We start from the raw sequence: 22,200 nt of genomic DNA on the forward strand, positions 1-22,200 counted from the left end.
GAAATGTGATCGAAACTGACAGCTGTCAGTTAATATTCGAAACGAGTTGCATTTGAATTTTTACGATTAAGCCGTTATTTTTTATTTTCTCTTTCAAACCGTTGATGAATGCTAAAATGTTGAAATAATTTTTGCTAACATTTTATTTGAAAGGTTAACAAATAAACGTATTTCTTCTTATGATAAAGTAAAAAAGTTAAACCGACAAAGCGTAAACGATATTTGCAACGATGAAAGAAATACTCACATGCTTTCACAGCGTATGTGTAAAAACATTGGCTCAAAACACATTGTCATCATTATAAAATAAACTACAAGCAAATAAATTAACACACATATTAAATCTTTTTTTTTTTTCATTTGGACGAGTTTGGATAACATTTAATTCCATTATTGTTGTGGTTTGTTTGTTTGTTTTTTTTTTTTTATTGCGTTAACGTAAGCTGGAGAATGCCATCAATTATTGTATGCGCCCTGGCACTTCTTGGAAGGACCTGGCCACTAACGACTACTAATATCTTACACATGGTAATCAACTTGGTGCTTGATGCAATCGACAGGAAATATATGCATTTAAGATATGTGGTTAGCACACAACGTAACCGAGAACGGTACTAAAGGGGATTTCTGAAGTGCTGCTGCATTACTTCTGTTTAACGAGATAAAATTGCTACCAGGTAGTGGTGAATTTAGAAAAGAGGAAATTAAAATACTTAAAATCAATACTACGACATTCAATCGTTTACTGGTCTGCTGAATATAAAACCTGATAGGCGAGTGCGATTTTAGCACGCTGATTCTTTTCTTCCGCTACTTGCCACGAAACTGTAGTCCTGACTATTGGATGTTTTCTTTTTTTTGGATTCCTAAAACAAGGTACATAGCAAAAAAAACGCTAAAAGTATCACTGATTTTAAAACTAACCAATATTAGGATCAATAAACTTAACAGCTTACGTGCTAGGACCTAGGCGTGTGCCACCATGCGCTCACACAAACACACAGAGCACGCACACTAGTGGTAATAATAAAGATTTGCATTGATTCATTGACTATATATCTTTTCCTGATGTCGTACTTCGTACTTCTATCATTTCTTTTCCTCCTGTATCTCACTGCTAACTCTAACTCCCATCATCCAGCACGAAACCATCCATCCTCGCCCCTCCGAGCAGGGCCCCCTCCTCCTCATCCGCAACAGAGTACGATTAACAAATAATATCACCAATTCGCTTATCTTCTAAACATTATCTTGCTACTCCCCTCGCAAAAACGAGGCGATATGATGCGCGCACGCTGGCGCTAAGGGATACTGCCTGCTCTTAATGCGCTGTTTCGACCTCGTTTTATTGTACCAAAGGTGCGGCTGCTGGTGCCTTGGAAGCAACAGCACCAGCCAGCTCAGTACCACCACCGCCTGCGCCCCCGACAACACCTGCAGCAGCCGTTTCCGATGGTCGCCGGCTCGCAATCGTCCCCTTGCGTGACTGCAACAGTGGAGGCAGAAAGATTTTACTGGTACTTTCGATGTTAGCCCTACACAACGGGCAGCGGTCGCATCTGCGGAAAACAAGGAAAGAAAACAGAACGCTTTGGTTAGTGGACATTCTTCCAGGTTAACAATCAACACCGAGCTCCTCCTTCCCCACGATACTTACTGTACGGCGCAGGCCCGACAGGCGGTCATGTGCCCGCACGGCAGGAAGGTAGTATCGATCTCGCCGTCCGCACAGATCGGACACGTGATCGCCTCCCGTATCCGCTCGTCCAGCAGCTTCTCGAGCTGACCGGACTCGTCCTGCCGACTGCGGAGCGTTTCCTCCAGCCGGCCGAGGGCAGCGGCCGGCGTCTCCGCGTGCTCCTCGGCACTCGGCGCGATCTCGATGCCGCGGGCGTGCAGTGTCCGCCGGGCGGCATCGTACACCTCGCGGCAGGTGCGCTGTATGTCGAACACGTACCGCTTGCCGAGCTCGGTGTCCTCGTTGAACATCGACACGATCGTGCCTTTGAGATCGCGTATGAACTGCGTCGTCACGATGGGCCGCACCGTTTCGCACGAGTAGAAGACGTGCTTCTCGGTAATTGCTCGGTAGAGCGAGGCCGCCGTCCGGTGGTTCGGCAGCTTCAGCTCCACGTACGTCTCCTCGTGGTTCTCGTTCATGTACGTCAACCGGAAGGAGCGCTTAATCGATTTGGCCGCCTTAACTGCGGTGAACGGAACGCTGCAAAAGTGGAGAGGAGAGCAAACGAACACTTTCGGTTAGGCCATGCACGCTGTCGGAATGAATATGCTCCCAACTTACCTATACTTTTCGTCGTCCTTCACGATCGTTAGCCCGTGGGGGCTAACGCCGATTTTGCACACAACCACCGGTTCAGCGATCGTGACGCCCTCGAAGATCTCCTCCCCATATCCGGCCAGGCTGCAGATTTCCTCCAGCAGCCAGTACTGGGCCGACGTGGCCGTCATGCGGATGCGCGACAGCTTCTCGTGCTCCTGGGCAATCAGCTGGTAAAAGTTCGCCGGCTGCGGAACCGGCTCAGCCGTGCCTTCCTCCTCGTCCTCCTCGTCCGCATCACCAAATGCAGGTCGCAGCGCACCGTACCGATGGTAGATATTCTTTGGTGCATTGCCGTTGGCTCCATCGCCACACGACTGGGACCCCGCGACAGTATGGCCCGCCGCCGGCGCTCCTTCGTCCAGCTGTGGCCCTCCGTGCGCCACGGAACTACTGCCACTGGTTTGGGAGCTAACGCTGCCCCGCTTACACTCCAACTCGGAGCATTTGCGCTTCGAGGGACGCCTCAGTCCTTGCGCCGCCGGTCGTCGCTCGAGCGATGACGTCACCGAGGCTGCACCGTTGGGCAGCATCTCGCTCGTGCTGGGCACTTTGGCCGGATCGTACTTGTAGCCGTCGGCTTGCAGGAGCAGCGCCGCCAGGTAGGCCGCATTCGTCCAGCTCGACGGCCGCAGATGACCGTCGAACAGCTCCTGGCGGGCCTGCATGAAGAACAGCGACCGCACACTGCCCTGCAGGATCAGGTGGGCCGGTACCCAGAACTTGACGCGCAGCGAGAACACGATCGGATGGGTACGATCGTTCGTGTACAGGTGCAGCGGGTTGCGCAGATTGATCCACTGCTTTGCCGTGCCTTCATCCACATCGGCCACACTGTCGCCGTCCCGGACCGGGATCAGGCCGAAGTAGTCGGTCTCGCAGATGATTCCCAGATCGGCGCACACCTGCAAGAGGAGAAGGAAAGATACACGGATTAGTGCTGTTATTCGACGACTCCCAATGCCATGTTCATATTTCCTTGAGCTTGTTTATAAATGAAATAAACAGTTCTAGCAGGTTCCTAGAGCAAAACTATCGTCTTCAAATTGATCACCACCAAGGGGGGGGGAAGGAACAGGGAGACTATGTCGCCTTTATCATACATTCACCCCTAGGCGTTTTGATAACAGACTCAAACCAGCTGCACACCACGACGCAATAGAGAGACATTGCTTTGTTCTTCATTTCACCATGGGGATGGGGCTTACCAAACAGACCCGGATACCCCACCAGGGCCAGGTCTCTCTCATCGAAATTCCCCACCCAACAACAGAAACGATCGTTTGTTCATCTGCTGCTGTTACCACACAGAGCCATATATCCCAAGGAAAGGAGGGCGCGTAGCTTTCCACGCTTGCAACAGCTTGTGTTCGTGTTCTAAGTCAACGCTGTGCCCCCGTCTTTCAAAACAGCTTCAAGCATTGCATTTGGAGCACTCCCAGACACTCTGTCCGATTGCTTATCAGCACCAACTCGAGGTAATTAATACCGTCCGGTCGGTTCCGTCTTATCAGGAGCACCCTGGGCCTAAAAACTACCTTCCCTCTACCGATCACTCAACAGCGTATCAGTCGCGTAAACAAGCGCGCACAGACACGATATGAGGGCATGGCTTGGCGGCGGTGGAGGATCAATATTTACCTTCCCAGTTCGCCATCTTGAAACAGGGTTCGATTGGGTATTGATGAAGATTACACCCCCGGCCGTGCCGGGAGAAGAGTGCAGTGTAAAGAAACGCGTCGCGTCGCTTTTATTTGAGGATCCTCGACTGTTGTCTCGAGTGGGGAATTATTATTTAAATTACATAAACGGGCTCGTCGCTGCGCAGATGATATTCGATGCATCGCGGCGGGTGGTGCTTGGTTCAAAACGCGAAAGCTTCCCGTTTCTCTTTAAACTTTGCTCCTCTGTGTGTGCTTGAGGAACTCCTCTCCGTTGAATGAGCGTAAATTGCAATCAATGAAGCAGAGAAGGGTCCTAAAGATCATCTTCAGCGTACTTCTGAAAGCAGGATGATATTTTTTACGCAACCGGCGCAAGACAACAAAAGCGAAACCGTTACAACACAAACACTTTCACGCTGGGGAGAAGAGAAAGAACTTTCAATATAAACGCATGTTGGGGTGTGTCGCAGGCCGGATATTAAGCCCCATTCGGGAAGGATGGCTCTAAATCATCCTTTCTTGCGTGACTTTACTGCTTCGTTTGTTTACGATTTCATTCAAAATACAAACCCCAAAAGCGGTTGCTGCTTCGTGTTCCCCACAGAAGACCAAAAGAGAGGATATATTGCTAAAATCCTCCGTTTTGAGCGGACGGACGTGGAGGATGTTTACGAAATATCAACCTCGTATTTTGCTTTTCAAATTTCACACAAAAAAAAAAATACAACGGATACAAGTAAGAGTCGATTTAAATAAATAAAAGACGCACTAAAACCAGTTCTGCCGCGGCTGTTGCCAGAGGGCACGTACCGGTTTTGGGGTAGAATCGCGCCGAAACAACCGTAAGTCGTCGACACCCACAGCCCACACCTCGACGACCCCCGACGGCTTATGGAACAGGGATAGGAAGAGTCTGTGTGTGTGTGTGTGTGTCTGTGCACAGTTGGAGTTGGAGTTGGTGAAGCAAAATTAAGTTTCACCTTCTCGGATGGCGCAGCAAAACAACAAAAACGGCTGCTGCTGCTCTGCTCTGGCAAGTTCCACCACCGAGATCCGTAACCGAAAAGTAACACATCCCAACAAGCCATTGTAAAAGTGTCTTCGCTGCTCAAGGTGAGAAGAGAGCGGGAGAGTGAGAAACTACAACTGCAACATACAACAAAACTGCTGGAGAACGTTGGTGGTAGCTTACCTTCCCAATGATGTTTATGGCCCTTTCGTGTGCCACAACAACCGAGAGCACATCGCGTGGGATAACCCACATTTGGTCCGGGAGCGCCAAGAAAGTGCTGTCCCCGCTACTACTACTACTAGTGCCCATTCGCCGTTTGTAGAGTAAGTGGCCCCGGGATGAGATTAATGGTAATTTATGCTTCCTCCATTAGACATCGTTACGATGCTGCTGCTGCTGGGTCACGTCGTTTCTGCTCCACAAGCGTTTCGGGGAGGCAATTGCTCTTAATGCGAACAAGAACTCTGAATACTACCGTAAAACAGGCAATAGGATATCCTTTGACGTTAAGCTGGTTTGAAAATGGCGGACAGTAACGAAAGAAATACATTTTTGAGTTACCCGCCGCGCGACAAAGAAAGTTTACATTTGACGACAGAGTTCGAGTACATGGATAGAAAAGAAACCCAATCCCTCCTCGCAGCCTACTTCGCAGCAGTACCAACACTCGACTCCAACGTTACGAGCGAGTGAGCCGCAGTACACACCACGCTAAAATATGCCGGCTGGACTTTGGACCTTTGTTTGTTTTCACAATGTGCTGGAGAGGGGGGATAGAGGGCCCACTGTCTTCTTTCCGCCTGGGTTTGCATATTAAAGGCAATCGTTTCTGTTTTTTTTATTACATTTTCCGTACGGCCATAAGTACGTGCGTTGTCTTCCATATTAAACAAAATGGCCCACGCACTTCTTGGACATGGGGAGAGGGAGTGAGCGCACTTGTGATTCTTTGTTTCTGTACACGGCGTCCAGAGCTCTAGTATCTGCGGATAGGCATGGGAGACGTGCACACACTCCGTTTGTTTGCCTTAATTGAACGAAATGAGCTTATCAGTCGATAACGCAGTAACAGAGTCAACGATGGTGAGGCACCTTCTTTACTGCCTCCATAGAAGACGGCGGGGGAAATCACCGACCTTAGTGGGAGGAATTTAATTGGCCCTCGACAATAGCAGCCACAGATGAAGAGGAGATAGCCCCGTGTGCCCGTGCTCTGTCAAGTGTTTGTTTTAATAGCCGAGGAAATAGAAAGAAAAACAAAACAACAGGTTTCCAATACCCGCTATGCGTCATAACAGGGCTTAAGTAGAGACGGTCTTCTAGAGGGAAGAATCCATAAACTCACAACAAATTAGGGCCACAGAGCTGTAAAACGTTGCCACGAGTCGTTTTCTTTAGTAGCAAAGAACAAAGACCTCGCTGCCCGTTGCTGCACCATATGGTTCGTTATTTCCTTTCAGCCCGCAGATAAATGTCTGGTCGAATGTTTCCCGTGCATTAATGCCGTCATTGACATTGAGCGAGGACCATCTTGCGTAAGAATCGATGGGTGTCCTTCAAACACCGAATGACACAGTGCCACGAGAAGACGTCTTCAATCTGGCTCACTCACAGTTGCTGCTCTCGCTTTCTGTCAAGTGACTGAAAGATCATTTGCAGGCAGACCTATAAAGCTTTCCTGTACTGTAAAATGCAAAAGACCCTTTAGAATCTGCACAAAAAACAGGTAAATATGTGTCAAATTTTCTCAACCTCTAAGCTTGCCCGTTCACGCACACATTTCTCATAGTTTCGCCGTCTCGTTCACCTCGTACCGGTTGCTCATCATCGCTTCGTTCGCGCTTTATCCGCCGCCCGGTAGTAGTGTGGTGCTGCTGCTACACTTCTCCAAAACTATGAAAACTTTGGACTTTGTACACGCGGTTGTACGGCCGCACACGGCGAACGGTGTTTTGGACTTTGGACCCACTCAAGCAGCGAACCGAATGGCAACGCGGCGCGTTGTTTTGTTTCACTGTGTGCCGCATACACACACATACACACCACGTTCGCGTTCGAGTGTGCGGCACCTGTACACAGCGCCGCAATCGGCGACCGTATTTGGAGATGTGTAAGCCTTCCCTTCTCTTTCCTGCTGCGAATAGCCACCGCCGGCAGTGTTCGTTCGGATGAAATAGGAAGGAACTAATCACCAAGGCATAAAAAGAAGCCACATTGGGGCCCTCGTGCTGCGCTCAAACGCCACGGACTAGAGAGCTGCTAAGGGAAGTTGGAGGCAATCTGCACACACAAAGAGAAACAAACAGAGACGAAAAAAACGGCGCTGCTCCAGCGCAAGTCTCCGCCGGCTGGTGGCACATATCTATGTACGATCGCGATCGTACAAAGATCTTCAACCGGCTTTTACGCATACACATGTTAACATCCGAAAAAAACGGCCATAAGCTACGGTGCGGATTAAGCACCCGGGCAATCGGAGAACGGGGATACGCTGGTGGACATCACGTTTTCAACTCATGGACCCCGAACCGAACACAGTGCAACGAACAGAGTTTTTGCACTCATGTATCGACGCTCTTGTGCCGGTGAAGCTGCCCTGTTGCTAGGCGACCGCAAATGGAGGCGAGACACAGCTGAACGAGTCGAAAAAGAAAGAAAGAGAAAATCGATCAAAGTCCATCACAGCCGTCCAAGTCCACACGCGGAGCACACGGCGATCGATCAAGCACGATCGGTGCTGCTCTGTCGATGACATCATCGTAGGAATTCACACTGTACACACTCACTGTGCACGTCAGATGCTGCGAGTCACGCTGCGATCATATGGAGCAGCACGTGCTCTCGCCGTACACCGATCACCAATTAGTGGCGATGTCTCACTATCCCGATATCGATCAACGCTGGACGCAGAGCGATCCGGTCGGAGATGGAATCATTTGATAAGTAGAGTGCAAGACTTCCCTGCCCTCTTTGCCTTTGCTAAGTGGGGTACAAAGTCCAATCTCTCTGGTCCAACGATATTTTCGTTACACAGTTGGCCTGTTGGGCCAACCATTGATCTGTTAGCACCATGGGGAATGGCAGCACGGTTCATCCCGCTGCCGTTGACATCGTCCTAATTGAAGGTTAAACACGCCGGTTATTCCACCGGAATATGGCAGCTGTTCCGCTGATTTCACAATGTCATCATCATCATCATCCACAACAGCAGCTTGTAGGCGGTGGGTGGATGGTGTAAACGTGCAGGATAAATTCGAAACTTCTGGCAAAACATCATGTTCATATTCAGTGGTGTTCCTTTCCTTTCTTTTTGTTTGTCAATCGTCTCTGCAAGCATCCACTACTGCCAATATAGCACCCCGCTGTCGCTGGTGGAAGTATTTATTTTACCGTGACAAATCACTTGATTCGTTCAAATATTCGTTTGCCCTCTTTGCCCGAACAGTTTGATCATTCGCGGTCGTTTGGCGGGAGTAAAGGACAGAATTGATGTAATTATCGCTTACCCCACCAACCAGGCAGGATAACACAAACCCGGAGCAACTCTTTTCTACAGACGCAACGAGTTATTTGCGTGTTACCACAACTTAGTTGAAGACGATAATTATGTTGCTGCTAGAACAAACGTCATATGCGATGGATTGCTGGTAGCGTTTGTCCGACAGCTTAATGGAGCTAGAGCAACTGGAGAGTTAGAAAGGAAACGTGCATTTGTTTGTTTCACGCGTAGTACGACCCAAACCTGTGCTGACGAATCTAACGATTTAACAATTCCGCCATTAGAAATGCAAATCTTCCTCCCTGCATTGGTATAGTTTGTTTGTTTTTCTGTTGCTACTACCGCTCTACAAAAACCTCGTGTTTGTCTTAATGCCGAGCCGTACGGTGTACATGGCCGTGGCTTGAATAATCGATACCCAGCGAACCGGTTAAACTGAACCGAGCAACCACTGCGAATCTTGGCCGGCTAAATGAAAACCATCGCAAACGCCATGAACCTGCCAAGATGCCCTGGTTCACAAAATAGAAGGTGAAAAGGCCAGAAGAAGGAAAAGTTGAACCTTTGAGCTAAGCAACTGCAAATAAAACGTGCCATGTTTTTGCTTCAAGTGTTCAATCATGTACCACTCTCACTGAATCATTGCTGCAACGTTTGATATTACAAAGAAAAATTATTTGTCAATCTACTTAATCATTTGAAGTTAGAAGGAGTCATAAATCGCCAAGTAATCATAATTAAAATTGCACTTATTTCTTATCAGCCTGTAATGAACGTTCCGCTAACGTTCGCGACGTGTGTGACCGGCTTAATGATGCACGTTTCCCTCAGCATGACGAACGTCAACACGTGTAGAGCGCGCGAGTCACGCCTAGACCATGGCGTTTCGTCGTCTTCACCAACTACACGCAAGGGGAAGACCGGGTAGTTCATCGGATCCAAAGTCCACCGTAGATATGAAGGTGTGAAAATGTTGCCTAAATTTACGAAATAAAGCGCTAACGACTTCATACGAATGATTGATTCACGATCCATGAAACCTGAAAGCCAGTATTCCGGATTAACCAGAGGCAACCCAGCACACCGACATCTGCCACCACATACCGGCTCGCGTTTTAGGCTTCGGAAAGATAAGTCCGGAAGGAAGCTCTGGCCTTCCCCTCGCTGGATGGATGGATCAATTTCCACACAAAAACCCGAGGATTATGCAGAGCGAAATGTCCCCATTATCATCCGGTGTGCTCCGGTACGACACTCCGAAAACCCGACGAACCGTCTGTGTGTGTGTTTGTCTGTGCCAGCTAATCAACGCTCAATAATCTTATCAACCCTCGGGGCTGGTGGTGACTAAGTACTTTGGCCAAAATCGGGTGAAGGTGAGCGGTGCATAATATGTAGGCACGGACACCGGATTAGTGCAAGTCTCGTGCCGCCCCGTACCACGGGTCACGATTGTGTGAACATGGGGGTCACCGCGCAAAGTAGCCAAATCTGCAACAGGATAACTGTTTTGTGTGGGCACGTCTGATTAAGCTGTTGTTTTTATAGAATCAGCAGCAAAAAATGGCGTTCGAAATCTAAAATTCCTGCTCCCACCACACATGGCGAGGGATTACGAGATACGGGATTAGTGAGCTAATTTACCCGATGACACCACGCTTTTTTTGGAATACGAAACAACACGCGGGTTTGTATTGAGCAAATTTGTTCAATTTTGTCGTGCCCAATTAGGCGGGTTTTCCGCAGGAATGCAATGGTTCGTGTAATTATCGATAAGCAACCAAGATGACAAGCAGGAGAGGCAGGCACTAATTGGAAATAAAGCTTGGGATTTAGATTTCAAAGAGTACATGTTTGCGATGTTTTTTCGACTTTTTTTTGCAACATTGAGCGTGAACACACAGGTAATGTTTGAACATCGGAAAGGAGAACGGCGCAAAACTATTCGCCGTACGCCACCACTCAGAACGCTCGTGCCGATAGTCACGTAACGCTTGCGCTATACAACAGCCGCGTATACCTTCCCGTAACCTTGTGCGAAGAATGCATGGCCCCGCAGCGGTGCTGCAATTGCAATCCTCTACTCGAATTAATCTCCACCAACCAAGGGGGTGGTTCTCTCGAGCGAGATCGTTAGGCCCACCAGCACGTCTCATCTTACTGACCTTTTTTTTGCGGTGGAAGGTCTCCCAGGACGGAACCTTCAGCACCTCCTGCAGTACATATATCCATCCCGGAATATTGACGAGCCGACGGAAGGAGCAAAACAAAAACCTCACTTAAACGTAACCTCACTTTTCAAACAAATCGGTTCCCGGTACCCAAGGGGACTCAACGCTGACATCACGATCGATACGGCTTTTGTTGTTCAATGTTCAAAGTTGGTGGATCAATGTTTGAGTGCCAACGTTTTTTATTGCTTTTTTTGTTCCGTGCACTTTCCATCGCAAAGGAGGTAAAAAATAAAGTTTTTCGTTCATAGGCAAATCACAGACAGAAGCATTTAATCGCTGCGCTTGCAGACCATGCAACTGCTTGCCAATGTAGGTGGTAAGCACAAAACTTTTTTGTGCCATTTTTCTCGTTTTTTTATTTTAGCAAAATTTGTTTGCCTCAGCAGCCAGTGGCAGATTCGCGTGTGTGCAAATAATCACCCAATTGGGGTTGCAATTGGAAACTGACAGTTTTTGGTTTGGGCTTTGCCAAGTTCCTGGCACAATGGGGGGAGGATATTTTTTGCAAGGTTCAACTTTTTTTCACTGTTTGTAAATGAGGTCAGGCGCCAACCAAACGTTCGCTTTCTGCTAGCCAATAGGGAGCTTGTTTGGTTGTTAAAAGCGGATGCTTTTGAAAGCGTTATTAACCCACCTTTAATCCTGCTGGCATACGAGCTATTGCCTTTAAAAATACAGTAAGTAAACATTGGAAAGTGAACCCCATTTCCCGATGCAACGTCGGGAGTCTGGCGCTGTGTGAGTGTTAATGCATCCCAATAAACGATCTTGCTGGCTGGGCGCTTAATGGATGCTATCAAAAAACAGCATCTTCTGGTTCAAGTGAAAGATCCCCTTTCTTTCTCTCCTGCTCACTCTCTCTCTCTCTCTCTTTATCTATCTATCTTTCTTTCTATGCATCCACAGCAACGGCCGGTTGCTTTTTTGGTTTAGTATGCGTGTGGGCTTTGTTTTGTTTGCTCTCGAGTTTTGCTACGGGCCATGCGCGGGTATCCACATACTTAAATGCCATACTTTTTTGCACGTTTTCTACTCACACAAAGAGGCGCCCCAATCGACCGACAGAGCGCGAGAGAGAGAGAGCGCGCACTCGCACCTATCTGACTGTGTATATCTTGTGTTGGCTGAGCGCGCTGTTGTGGTGTGTTGCCCTGTGTTTTGCTATCTTGTCCCGTACGAGGAGACGCGGCAAACCAGCCGTACACAGGCCGTCCCTGTCGAGCGTTCGTGCACGCCGCATTTCCCTTCTCATCGCCCAGCTCGAGCACATGGTCGGCGAGTGATCTCCGTGCCGGGTCCAAAGTCCGCATGCGGCGGCCTCCTCTTCAACCGCGCACGCTGCTCCACCACCACCACCAACCCGTACATTTGTGCACACACCAAGCAGCAGCAGCCCCTGCATGCATCAACCGGCATTTGTACGCGAATGTATATATTTTAGCCTTTTAGCAGTTGCGTACGATTCGGACGGGAGAGTGCGCGTGAGAAGAGGCACGCGTTTCGGCTTGGGTCGGTCGTACAGCAAAGCGCGCGGAAAGGGTAGTGAATAAAATGCATAATCCACATGAATTGCATTCTCCTGTGTGGCGCAACAAAGGCTGAATTAATTTCTTTTTTTTCTTTTTCCAGTGGCAATGCAAGATGCTCGCGATCTGCCATTTTCGTACCGTAGAACGCCGTATGATGTTCAACTCTCATTCAGCTCGCACAGCCCGAGAGCCCCGGGAGTGTCAAAGTCTGAAAATTGATGTCGAGAAAAAATACACTCACACACACACCGGACACACATTTCTTGAGACGGCTTTCCTTTTGCTCCCCTCCCGACACCAGTCAGGCGCGCCCACCACCGCGAGGTCGTGGAGATAAAAATAAAGTTTTATTTTTACGACATTTTACACCAAAGGAAACACACACACAGCGGCACAGTAGAGAAAGATCAACCCCCGTAGAGCCTTCCTCCTTCGGGGAAGGATGGGGTCGGGGTTGCAGTCGATGCTGTGTGTTTGTGTTTTCCGTCGAATGAAAAGTACACGGCAGCAGCCGACTGTCCCTGTTTGGGGCAAGATCGAGCGCAGCATCACAACCACACACGCGCGGGCGAGGGAATGATTTCGGATTCGATTTTGTATTGTGCCAAGACGGGTTGTGTTAAGCGCCACTACTCGAGCGCGAACTGCGAGCGCTGACACACAGAGCTACAATATTGAAGGAATTTTGTTTTCAGGTTACAACGCGTTTGCGTCTTCAGCGAAAGTAAAACATTATCCCACTCTCTGCACATACACAAACACACCCTCGTAGACCGCAGTTTGATGCAGAATGTTTTGCAGTTTGCAGTCGTCAACGGGGCTTTTCTATGTCATCGCTAAAATCGCATGCAGTTTGCACACAGATTCGCACAGTTACAGTCGTAATACGTACACCACAATGGCCAGTGCGGTCAGTCAACCTACGGAGGAGGGGGCAGGACGGACGGACATGACGCGCGCGCAAACGCTAACGTCCACAATCCGATTCGCCATCATAACCATCCCAAGCCAGCGCCCAGCGACAGTGTATTAAGAGCAGCGAGTTGATGATTACGGTGGTTCAATCGTTTGTACACAGATGCAACCTTAGAAGGTAACCAATAATCAGCAGCCTCAATTACATCGGTAGCCTATATATCAGCTGGGCCTCGGACTGATCGATCAATGGAGGATTGCGATCTTTTACACCCCACAACACGGCAGCAACACAAGGCACTCCCTTCCCTCTCCCTCTGGTTCTGGATTTCTTTTCCTCTTCCGGCGTGTGGAAGGGTTTGTTTACCGTTAGTGGAATCAAACAGTATGTTTGTATGTGTGTGAGAGAAGGCAGGGCAGGGGGAAAAATGGGATTATTCAACTACATTTCCTGTGAGACACACTGGGCGTCGAGTGTTCGAGTGTGCCAGATGATGCCTCTGCGTACCGCTGCAATCGAAGAACGAATGGAACGACCAACAGACAGAAGCGGATAAGCTGGAATGGCTTTTCCCCAAGGGAAGGATTTTAGGTTTCTTTTTTGTGCCCATTACAATATCTTCCTCCCACACCATAAGCTCGTTGTACAAAGCATGTGGTGGTGGTGGTTTTGGGGTAGAAGTTGCCCAAAAACTTACGCAACCTTCAGACCCCTGCTACAGGCCACGGGGGGCGTGCTTTAATTCCACCTTGTAACGTTCCGTGGAAGGTTATTCCATTATGATGTGTGTGTGGGTGTGATAACGTCCTACTCCTACCCGAGGTTAAAAAAAACCAACCGTTAACTAACAACAGAGACAGAGAAAAGTGAAGCTTATGCAAGTGAAGAACCAACCTTTTGGTTGCTGACATTTTTTTTTTTTTGCAAAAAAACATTTTCGGTTGCAAACGCCAGATTATATTGGAGCTCAGACAGCAAAGAATTTGCTAACATTGCTGTGCTCTCGGTCGGCTACATTCGTGGCAATCAATTGCTTTACTCCAGGGCATTGGAAAATATTCTTTCAAATGCCAACCCCATGAGCAACCTGTAGCTGATGGGCCTTCCAGTTGACCTTTCAGTGTAGAATGTCATGTAATTTCTGCACGTAACATAGCGAACCGGGGAGGAGTTTGTATAACTTTGTGAGGTTCTGAGTAAACAAATTCCTGCCATCGTTATGATAGGTAGGTGAGGTACTATCCCCGAGCTGTTGAATACAGCGACGACGTTGAGTTGTCCATATTGTAATGAATTCCTCAATGTGTGGTGTACTCATTAGCCAGTTAAATGAGCATTGCTATGCTTTGGCCCTGCCCCGTGTGCCTACCTGACAGCAGTTTAGTTAGGCATACAGCAACAACGACACAAAAACTCGTATCCAATGACAAGAGCTTCGGGTTTACATTAGCTAATCAATTCTAGCCGGGCGCCGGTGCTGTGCAGGTGATGGCGTTCACTTCCTACTGCCAGCTACCATTAGGTTAAAAACTAAAGGATAACGTGGAGTTCATGGAAGCGGGTCGTGGGGTTGGTCGACTGGTTGAGCTCAAGGCCGTACAAAGCTCTACCTCATTATCTTCACACTGGTTCTGCTGTGCCGTGCGGGTCTCTTTCGTTAGTGGGGGCCTAAAAGCACACTTCCCACTACAAGCGCGCAATAGACGACGAACCCTACCTAACTAATGAACCTGGTTCTGTTTTGCGTTGGATTAACGCATCGCACAAAAAAAAGAAAAATCTCGCCAATTACTCAAGCAAACACCGAAACTGACCCGCCGCCGCCGACACTATATGCCTAAATGGTGAGTTTCTCCGCCCAAAAAAACAACACGAAGCAAATGAAGGTGTGTCTCAAGAATTCTGTTCTGTAGGTGGCTTAATTCAAATGCGTTTTTTTTTTCGCTTCTTATATTCTGTCCGCTTGCCGTTCTCGTATAACCACATTCCTGCGAGTGTTGGTGTCATTTTCGGACGGTCAACTCGCGGCGCCGCACGTGAAGTAACCCGTACCCGCATAGATGGTCCACCATCATGCGGCGGAGCTAGGGCGAGGTGTGTTTTATTTTGTTGTTATTGCCGGATTTGTTACCCTGCCCTGTTTGTGTGTACGGCTCCCCTGTGTGTGTGTGTGTGTGTGTGTGTGTGTGTGTGTGTGTGTGTGTGTGTGTGTGTGTGTGTGTGTTTGGTTGTTTGTCTGTGCTTCACCAAATAGCTGCTACTACTCCCAATCGGCGTGCCAATTGCGCTACCGGCAAAGCCGAAGGGCGATTTAATGCGCAGTATATAGTCGCGACAAACGACAAACCCCGCCGGGCGGCAATCACCTTTGCGAACCGATAACGCATTTTTTTTCATTACCTTCCCACCCCTCAAGAACCCACCAGCCCTGTGTTTCTGCAAACCAAATCGCCGGTCGTCGTTTATCAGGCCTCTCTCTCTCTACCGCTGCCGATGATTTAGATGTTGAGCCTGTTGAGGTGAAGTGTAGGACCTGTCGTCGTTGCTGCCGTCTTGATATGGGCGTTGAACTGGTGCTCAACATCCCGATAGAGCTTTAGTGCTCCATCTTCAGTGACAGCACTTGTAGAAGAGGCAACGACTGCGGCGCAATTATACACCACACCCGACACCCCAGCAACGTCTTCGCACGTTTCTTACACTCAATGCGAAAACACACACGAGATTTGCGTCCCCACATCAAGGACAGCCGAACAAATAAAGGGATAAAGATAGCACACGCAATTTTTTAGCCCCCCCCCCCTTATTTCACACCAAACAGAGGAAAACAAATTGGACATCTTACGCATTCGGAGGTGTCGGCAATCAGATTGTGGCCCCTACAACACCCTGAGCCCGGCAGAAGCAGAAGCCGATAACAATATTTGCCAACCTCCCGGGCCGAAGAACTAGGGCGATACGATATGTTTTCGCCAATTTGCTGCTACTGGTGTTGTGGATGTTGGTAGAGCAGATGTGCGACAAACAACACTTTGTTTGGCGTAGCGCGATGATCGAGCGCGTAAAGCCGGTCCCGCGAGTAGTGTGTGCTCCAGAAAAAGGGGAAGTTCGCAATTGACATAATCAATTCACCGGGCACCGGGGTGTTGTGACGATCATCTGCCGCCGCGATCTGCGTTTGTCTATAAAGCGGAGCGCAGGAGAGCAGCATGTTTTTCATTCGTTAGACTCAATTTATCACTTACACAATTCGGTTGATTAAGGTAAAAAGCTCGTAGCGAGAAGGCACGACACGCTAACATTGATTCATTCATAAGCACTATTTGATGCCGTGTCCATCGGTCCCATCATTAGGCTAATATCATTAGGCGGATTTGTTTTTGCTGTTTGCCCAAAACGGCTCTCCGTCGCCTTCGTTCGTTAAACAAACGACACATAGTAGTTAGCACCACCGTGGCCACGGGAAGGTGCCAATTGGAGATCTAATTGGAAAGTCTACACCTACGGCGGGAAGTGCGCAAAACGCTCTGGATGGATCGAAATGTTTGCAAAAATTTGACCGTTCCCAAAAAGACGACGTCTCGGCGGCGGGTTTCGCACCGGTTAATTTTAGCAGCAACACTCTAATACACTCCAATGATGTTGATCCATTTGCGTACGCGTCCCAAAGGAATGCCTGGTGGTCTGCCACAACACATTTTGGTGGTGATGTTTCCGTAAATTACACCCCTTTTTTGCAAGTTCCTTTTGCCCATGCTCGGTTATCAGCAAAACGGTGCCTCCATTGAATACAGTTTCGCTGGATCCGGAGGTCCCTGGAGGTTACCAACGTGCACTCTTCTGGCTGCTGATAGTAACGACCCAGTGCCTGAGTGAGAGGGCCTGCCAATTCTGGATGAACCCCAGAACCGAGCAACCCTCTCCACAGAACAAGTCGACAAAGAGGGAAAGCGATAACTTTCAACCCAGAAGCGTGCCGTCGGCTGCACGTTCTTGCTTGGAGATGCAGTTGTAACTTTTCTTTTTAATGGAAGGAAGTGGTCCAGCTGTAGAATGCTTCCCAGTGATAACCTTTCAGTGATGTCATACATGTCGCGGGGCGGTTATCAACCAAGTGGTGTACCACGGGCATGGGTGGTCGTTACGGGATGAAGAAAGTGTCTGCTGATAGCGACGCACAAGACTCGCCCAGACCTCTGTGACAAAGTTTTACTTTCTCTTTGTCCTATTCAGCTGAAGCAATGAACAGTTAATGACATCTCTTATCGCGTTTTAGGGCTCGGCTCGGGTCGTCTGTCGAACGGATTGCAGCTAATGGATGAGGTCACATCGGTGCTGACTGGGGGAATTAAGCTCCATACATTCCTCGATCTACATCGATGACACGACCATTTTCTGAGCTTACTTCCCCCGTTCCTAGGCTTATCAATCCTAATGTCCATCAACCTCTCTCCCCGGTACTAATTGCCCTCCCAGGCCATCAAGGCAAACCATCATCGTGCGAGAATCACCGATCGTACGTCACGAGAATCGACCTACGGCATTCCCCCTAGTAACCCAGTATCAGAAGGCAGTGCTGATAGAGGGCGATGTCATAAATGCCACCCACCCAAAGGGGTTGCTCGCGGTCAACGATAAGCCTTCGGTCATCTACAGCCCACAGCCTACGCCTTTGAACTGTGCGTGTGTGTGTGTGTATTTTTCGCGCCACAGCCAATCCTTTTTTATTGCCGCCTTTAATCGCAGCTCCAAGATTGAGTCGAGGATAAATGCGTCCAACTACTACTGGTGAGTGACCGCGGCGGAGGCAACAGTCTACAGACTTGTTGCTAAGTTCGGTTCAGTTAGAAGCGTGAGGTTACCACCACTGCCACCACCACGGACAACCAGTTGATAAGAGTGACATTGAACTGGTTGTTGCATTCTAACTTCCCTCCCGAGCCGATCGGGTTTGGTGGCCTCGTCTCCAGGGCCACTCATTGGAATAGTTACGCAAGAATCCGGGAACGTTCAAGCCGCTCGTTCTAGAACGTGTACCATCATCATCCCACTCAGGCTGGCTGGTTGCGTCCTCGTGATAGTTTATCACGCTGTCAACGGCGTACCGAGAATGCCATTACATTGCGCAATGTTTGTACAATGGTGTACACACCTTACATATTAATGCATCCATCATGTGCAAAAGATTAGGGCTGTCGTCCTCCTGCACCCTATACACACCGGTTTAGGTTAACTATTACCTTGAGGTGTTGCACTATTTTGCAACGGTAATACAACGGAGCGCGCCGCTAAATCCTCCCCTGCCGTATGACAGATTTATTGGCGGGGTTGTGCGGGATTATCATCCGCCTAGGGGAGAAACACGACATACATTAAACACCTTCAACCCGTGCGGATGTGTTTGATTGGCGCCGGTACACAAACGGTGCAGCAAACGGAGCAAATATAATTACAAAGGCCAAACGGTTAGGTCGTTACCGAGCGATAAGGGTATTTTGCCGGCGGGGAAGCGTTTATAATCCTTTAATGCAAATTGTCGCTGCTTGATAGTGGCACAAAGGCGTCTGGTAGATTGTTGGTGTGGGCTGTGGGTACATCGGATGCTCCAAGGGGACAATTAACAATTATCAAGCGATCGTGGCTATTTTAGATTAAAATTAATAAGCCATTTTATGCGAGTATTTCGGAGTTTCTTAACGTCGCCTTAATGTGGATTTCTAACAAACTAGGAAATGAGTTGAGTTGAGCTAGGCTGATCTTAAAGGATTTTGAAGATGTTCTAAATTTCATCAATTAATATGAAAAAATTACATTTATAGGTTTAAAGATGCTACGTTATAGGTTTAAACAGCTCAACTCACCCTTCTGCAGTCATCAAACAATGGTTGAGTTACAAAAATAAACGACTGCGGGTGTGCGTGCGTGCGTGTTCTCACGCAGCCCGATCTTCGGGTTGCATCATGCACCGCGAGGAAGCGCACCGGCTCTCGTTCGCTAATGAGGTTTCGCCAAATCGAACCTTTGTACCCAGGCCCAAGATTACTTTGGACCCCTTACCCCCCCCCCCCCCCCCCTCGCTCAAATTCTGTCAGCACGTCTTAATTTGTTCGTACCGAGAGGCGCAGGCAAAGAAGGTAGCAGCATCAAATCGGCAAATACCGTAACCATTACCCCCATTTCACTCGCTTCACAAGTAGTGAACACAAGTAGTCACAAAACAAAAACAACAAAAAAAGGTCCCCGACTACACACACACACACACACCCTTCGGTGACTAATTTTAGTGACCTCCGGTGAGTTGAAGGGACAGGGGGATGGGGCTCGGCGATAGGTGCAATGCACCCCAACACAACAGGCTAAAGTTGTGCTAAAGTTCACTCAGCGGTTGAAGATACAGAGAGAGAGAGAGGAAAGAGTGCAGTGTATTGCGGTTGGCAGAGGTGGAGGAGGTTATTGCACCGCCCCGCTTTCTTGCGGCACCCGCCTGCCCAGCATTAGCAAGCGTTGCAAGCCCGGAGCGCTCTAACTCGCTGCGTCTTCTGTGCCGAGGGTGCGTTGTGGTGAGCGAGTGTGTCTGTGTGTGCCCTTCGCCGTTGTTTTACTTGCAGCAGCAGCAGCAGCAGCAGCGGGAGGAGAGACCGCGCACAACAACAGAAAAAGTAAGTAATCTCTCGGGCCACGACGGCCAGACTGGCAGGCGCCGCCGCCAATCAGCTGTGCGGGGTTTCTTTTTTTTTGCACAAGGGGATGCATGGGGATGCAACTCGCTGACTTCTTGCTTGAGGCATCGGACGACTAAGGGAAGTTCTGTTGTAATGCGAGTCCATTTGTGGGACAGTTGGATGGTGAAATGGATGGTGTCTTTCGTTTCAATTTGCAGATCCTCCCGGCATTCTACCTACCTTCTCCAGACACTCCTGGCTGATCCTTTTCGGGTCACACTGGACGCCGGACGTTGTCCCGTTCGGGAGATTCACCAGGCACCACATTTTCGTGTACCGCTTGCTATTCCGTGCTCTGTCGTGTAGACTAACTTCCTCTTGCTCCACAAGGTCACTTGGATCCTGCGAGGATAATCAAACGCATCGATTTTCACAACCACATTCACACCGATACACACACACACACCACACTGAACGCACTGCACGATTGTTTGGCTCTTCTGTTTATGCTCTACGCAAACAGCTGTCTTTTGCTTTCGCAGGCTAGCGCAGCCTATCGATTATTCTTTGCGGAAAAGTATTATAAAGGGAATGCGCTCCGAGGGGGAAGTGCTGCTACTAGTGCCTTTTTCCCATCTATTCAGTAACGAATTGCCGTTTTATTATGTCACCACCATTCGTACGCACACGGCAGTCAATCGCTGCATCCCATATGATTGCTGCAGTTTGTTGCACGGGCAGCACTCTGGTGCATTGAGGCGTTCGCTTTCCAGCGCACTGTATTCGTACCGCACCATATCCCGGAGCTGGCAGGCAAACGTGCTTCCTAGCTTGTAATTGTTTTTTTTTTTCTTTCCTTTTCAAGACCACAAAACCGCACACAACTTTTCTGTCACCAGTTTAAAATGGTTGCCCACTTCACTCGGGTTGTTACAGAGCGAAGAACGGCTTCACATTTACCTCTGCTCCACAAGCACACAATTTAACACTTTGTTCTTCCACTGTTTGCACACATCTGTTTCTCCGTTTCGATGAAGATGTCCGTCAACGAACCAAAACCTTTTTGGGTGAGTTGAGATTGAAACGAGCGTACTGGTGTTCAGCGCCCGCAGTGCAGCAAAGGTTGTAAGCGAATACGCGCTGAAACAAAACGATTTAAATAAAGCGAATGAATGTTTATTCATTTCACGACCCTCCACAGCCGTCGTCGTCGTCGTCGTCGGGGGGGATTCGTATTTTGAGCCGGTCGTGCGGATCCCATAGTTCAGTATGGACGAACAGGTTTCCCATAGTGCAGCGCCACTGCCCAAAGAGCATTCGAAGATGGGTTCCAATTCGAACTTAGAATTTAAAAAAAAACCGTTATCACTCTGAGCGCTGGCATTCTGCGGAGAGCACAGTACACTATATGAGAGCAAATAGAGCGTTTCATTGGCTTACAATCGTTCAGTATCTTTCTGATCCTCTGACAATTAACGCCGTTTCTGCAATATGCGTTCTCTCTCTCTCTCTCTCTCTCTCTCTCTCTCTCTCTCTCTTTCTTTCCACTGCTATGCTTTCTACTGATAGTTGCTGAGAGAACAATCGCAGGAAAGGAGAGTGAAAAAAGCCGTGGATTTAAAACGATCCACGCAGCGCCTAAAGTGTTAGCACTACAAAATATTGCATGTTCTCTTTTGTAAAATTAAGCACGATCGGATTTTTTTTTTCACAATTGCTTACACTCATATGAGTAGATGTCATGCCTTGAATCTATTTATTCTAAATATTTTTCACGCAACGACCTACACGAGGCACGAGCTTTTAGAAGAATTTTTAAATCGGACGAGTCTAATATCGTCACACGGCATTGTCTACTAACGCATAAAATTGTTTTAAAAATAAAAAGGTTTGTGTTTTTAGCAATCCAGGCTGTTACAAAGAAATTAAACAATGAAGAAGGCTTTAAAACATTTTTTTAGGGGTAGCATCCTTTTTATTACTTTTTTAACTACATTAACCGTATCACAAAACAAAATGCTAAGTTTAACGTAGTCTCAATCAATAAAACATGATATTTTTTAACATTTTGCAGATAGCTGTTTTGTGTTTTTAAGCTAAAAATGATTAAAAAAATTCTACTGCATTGAACGACAAGTTATGCATTTTACCATGTTTGTCATATAAGCCGAATGATTATGTTGTTGATTTTTTACAATTTAGCTATTATTATTTTCTGTATTTTTTTTTTAACAAAAATGGTTAGCGGAATAATTTGTGAATGCGATTTTCATATCAACTCAAAAGCCAACATGTCCAGTAAAAATACTTCAATCTCGGCGATCGACAAACTTTATGATTGAAAGA

At 48.1% G+C, this 22,200-nt stretch overlaps 1 protein-coding gene across 2 annotated transcripts; it reads right to left on the reverse strand.

Moving 5' to 3' along the window:
* Positions 1-719: 719 nt before the first annotated feature.
* Positions 720-21,047, reverse strand: LOC121588336 (E3 ubiquitin-protein ligase MYLIP). 2 transcript variants are annotated; one of them, XM_041906130.1, is made up of 4 exons: positions 20,095-21,047; positions 2,303-3,243; positions 1,658-2,221; positions 720-1,559 (listed from the first exon to the last, which is right to left on the reverse strand). In XM_041906130.1, the coding sequence occupies exons 1-4, from the start codon at positions 20,179-20,181 to the stop codon at positions 1,346-1,348; spliced, it is 1,806 nt and encodes a 601-aa protein (XP_041762064.1). In that variant the 5' UTR covers positions 20,182-21,047; the 3' UTR covers positions 720-1,345. The 2 variants fall into 2 exon arrangements, with proteins under 2 accessions (XP_041762064.1, XP_041762062.1); XM_041906128.1 differs by lacking the exon at positions 20,095-21,047 and adding an exon at positions 5,195-5,673.
* Positions 21,048-22,200: the final 1,153 nt, after the last annotated feature.

This window comes from Anopheles merus, chromosome 2R (genome assembly GCF_017562075.2).
Source record: "Anopheles merus strain MAF chromosome 2R, AmerM5.1, whole genome shotgun sequence".
Classification (NCBI taxonomy): Eukaryota; Metazoa; Arthropoda; class Insecta; order Diptera; family Culicidae; genus Anopheles; species Anopheles merus.